This window comes from Perkinsus marinus, assembly GCF_000006405.1.
Source record: "Perkinsus marinus ATCC 50983 genomic scaffold scf_1104296970056, whole genome shotgun sequence".
Lineage (NCBI taxonomy): Eukaryota > Perkinsozoa > Perkinsida > Perkinsidae > Perkinsus > Perkinsus marinus.
The window spans coordinates 4,164-7,966 of record NW_003202589.1 but is presented as its reverse complement, the minus strand read 5'-3'; the positions used below and the strand labels follow the sequence as shown (position 1 = coordinate 7,966).

Sequence of the window (3,803 nt, the reverse complement as noted above, 5' to 3'; positions counted from 1 at the left end):
ACATGTATCATAAACTCCCCATTATGAGCTTCATTGAACACAACAGACACTGGTGAAGACAGCAATGAGCAGCATTCACATGTTAGACCCCACGAAGGCGAGTCCAATAATATCGGAGGAACTCAACAAAAACCAACTTCACCCTTTTTATGGCGATCCAAACTACGCCACCATTCGTCCAACCTACTAGGGCGAATGGCCGCCACCTGAACAACAACACGAGCAAATCGATTTCGAGAGTTCCAAGGTCAACTAGATAGCGTTACAAAACGGATAAGTCTTATTCCGCCGTTAATTGAATATAATATAACTATTAATAATACTCCGCCGGAATTGTCTTTCGTAGTCTTCGAATATTCTCCTAGGCATAATTCATCTCTCTATCTCACAACTCTAGTGTAGTGTAGCTGACCATAGAAACAACAAACGTTTATACTTACATAAGTGGATCAAAAACAGATAACGATTCATTCACTTGGACCGCAGCAGTGAAAGCCCCGATTCAAGACATTATACGTTTTCTCAAAAAGCCCGATCTCCTCAACCTACCCGTAGAAGCTGTAGTAAAAGGATCTCGAACTCGTTTTTAGTCATCGTAGATGAGCCTTCAGCGCAAATCTAAAATACCCAACCATCGCATGACGCCGACAAAATAGTCGCATACTTTTTTGAATTTTTTCCATATATTTTCCGCATCAAAAAGTGGGATTTTATACATTTTCGCGGCCTCCCTCAGAGCCCTCTCTCGTGGTGATACTTCTGCTGCCAGATCAATGAAGATGCGTACCTGCAAATGGGTAGCCTCCCAAGAAGATTAAGTGCCGACCAAATTTCATGTGATTCGTTCGAGTTTCATCCGTCTTACGTGAAGTGGCGTAATACTCTGTGAAAAACCCGAAATCTGCACTATGCAGTAGTCGTGAAATATGCTTTTCACTAGTGTTGTTTTTCATATCACTAGGGTGGTGAAACTCCATTGTATGTACAATTCGAGTACTTCTACCAGCATAAGAGAATGATACGACTGTACACTGTGTCACGAAGTCAGGATACCAATAAGCTGAAGCCAAACTGAGCATCGATTCCCCGTGCCAGGCCATTGAATGCATACTTGTTAATTCTCTAACTTTTTCGCTACAACGAAAAGAGTTGTAATACATAATCACTTTGCAGGCTACTACACTCGGTAAGAAAACAAAAACGATTACATATTCTGAATCCACGCAAAATTTTCTATCGTATAGTCATTTCATCATTATATCACAAAAATCGGTCAACCGTGAAATGTGAACTCCATTGAGTGGTCGGCGCGCACCTTATCGATTTCCTCAGGGCCGAAAGCCGTACTTTTGCCCTTCTGTGTGGCCGCGTGTCCTCCTTTATCATCTCGGTGCGCTAACCTGAGACAGTCGAACTAACCAGAGAGAATTTCAAAGGAGGCGAAGTAGGACTTCTTATTGGCATTCCAGTTGTAGTCCTGGGAGGCAACCAAGGCGTCCTGAACAGCAATAAAAGTCATACCATTTTTTCTTGAACTTTCATCCGACCAAATGGAGTTGCCGTGATATGCAAAACACAACACTGGTGAGAAACATATTTCACATTTCACCCCAGTGAATAACGCGTTAAACGAGTGATACTTCACGTAATAAGTCGTTATTTCTCCCCTATTATTTGCTGTAAGTGCTTTCAGTTCACTTCATATCGCGTTTTTCACAAGGACGGGTAAAACGCCAACATAACATCCTCCTCACATGGAATTGATCCTTGGTCCTCTTTAGTTCCTTTCTACAACGGTCGAGGTCCTTCAACAGAGCATCACATCGGAACCGCGATCTCTGCATCTCTTGTCCTGCCTCCTGCTGCACACTTTTCGCGGCAATTTCGGGAAGAACATATCTAACCTCACACACTGAAACGCCACTACACTACTCACGAAACTTACTTTTCCGAAACGCTATGATCTCCACTCCTATACCGCATCTTGACGAAGTGCCTCGAAGTCTCTACAGCACGTATTCTAGCCAGAGTAGCATATGGTGACGGAGCATTAGCATACCACGCCGCCGTCCTAACAGATGGTGCATCTACACCTCCTCACACTTCATCATCACTATACGTACCTGTCCCCCGACAACCTCCGAGCTCGAGCTCTGTTGAGGGCCTCTCTAGACCCCGCTGCGGAAGGCATCATATGAGTAACACCCTTAGCATACTGTATCCTGATCGAGTACATCAATAGCGACGATCTGTTCCAAGAGTTGTCACACAATCCAATTCTTTTAAGCCGATTTCGGCGACAGGTAAATCAACCCACTTTTCACGAACCAATCCCCTGGTGGCGCTCCCATCGGCTGCGAGGCCAGGTTGAAATGCACCTCCGCACGATGCGGTTAAAACAAAATATAGTCTTGAAACAAATGAGCCGCGAATTCATTAGAAAAATTACGCCACTATTTACAACAGTGTGGAGTATACTGGAGTTTCACCCGTGATTCAACGACTACTGCATAGGGTGATTATCGCGTTTTTCACCGAGTTTTACGACGCCACTTCACGTAAAACGGGTAGTCGTGAAACTCCAGCGCCATTTTAAAAGTAAAATCCAATATACTAAGACGTCTTAATACTATTGAGAGTATACCACCAGCGTCACCACTAACCCTCTGAGCATACGTGCTGAAAGAGACCGACGGCTACCCTCAAGAGAGACAGTTCTCCGCACGAATCGACGCGCATCCAAGACGGAACGGTCTCAGCTGACGGTCAGCTGACACCATTCCGTCTTGGATGGTCAGCTGCTGACGCGCAGCCGTCGCTACGTTCATTCTTGACTAAGTCAAGTTGACTTCTTCAGCAATAGCCTACGCTGAATCAGCGCCGCTGAAGCCTTGAATATGGACAGCAACCGTGCCCAGGTCCTGGATTGCAGAGGCCAATAGAAGTGCTTATTTCCAAGTCAGGGCACAAGGAGTAAAGTAGTCCTCTACAGACCGGAACAAAGTGCATTAAAGTGCATCCATGACCCAGGAGGTATCTCCGAGGACTTGGACCCACGTCTCGGGTCCTATTCATAACCCTAACGCCTACTTTCACACGGGTGTAGATTTAAGTGCGCGATCTACATGTTCCAGAAAATGGTCATCTTTCCACCAGTCGCACGACTTCGAAGCGTAACCCTGTATCTATGCGCACCCGTAACTCGATGAAAAAATATCGCACAGCAACGATCACATATCACATATCAGCATGACTCGCGATGTGCAATATTGTCGCTGCATGCCTTCATGCTGCATCACAATACTCACAGACAGCAATTACTTTGCCAACGGTATGTAACTCATGGCTTACTGAGTAAGTCTCACACAACATACTCCTCATCGTTAGTACGATTTTCAATCCGAATGATGATAGCTCAAGCCGCCAAGGAGCCCAGTCTAAGACTCTATCCCGAATTTTCTCATAGCTTTGTCTTAGTAGGGGTTCATTCTCTATGCTGGTACTTTATTCATTTAAACGCGCCTGGGAAGACGTGTTATAGAATGCACCCAGAAAGTCAACCTTCCCGAGTAGTTTCATTTCAATAAAGCATGGATGCAAAAATCGGCCCTTGGGTGTATAGCCCGGATTTTCTGACTTGGGACCAGCGAAGGTTTGGCGTCATCGCTACACTGTCTCACTTCATTGTGGTGATCGTGAGCCTATCCGGTCAGGAGAATAGTTCACACGGGAAGGACTCTCCCACGGGCCTAACCGAGTCAGCGATACCAACTCACCTGTTACTGCTCGTTGGAGCCTCTTCC

At 45.5% G+C, this 3,803-nt stretch overlaps 1 protein-coding gene across 1 annotated transcript; it reads right to left on the bottom strand.

Moving 5' to 3' along the window:
- Positions 1-1,414: 1,414 nt before the first annotated feature.
- Positions 1,415-2,236, bottom strand: Pmar_PMAR011218 (hypothetical protein; the record flags this gene model as incomplete). Its single annotated transcript, XM_002767768.1, has 4 exons — positions 1,415-1,498; positions 1,755-1,899; positions 1,946-2,071; positions 2,124-2,236. 4 exons carry the CDS (start codon positions 2,234-2,236, stop codon positions 1,415-1,417), a joined length of 468 nt encoding a protein of 155 aa, XP_002767814.1.
- Between the last annotated feature and the right edge of the window lie 1,567 nt (positions 2,237-3,803).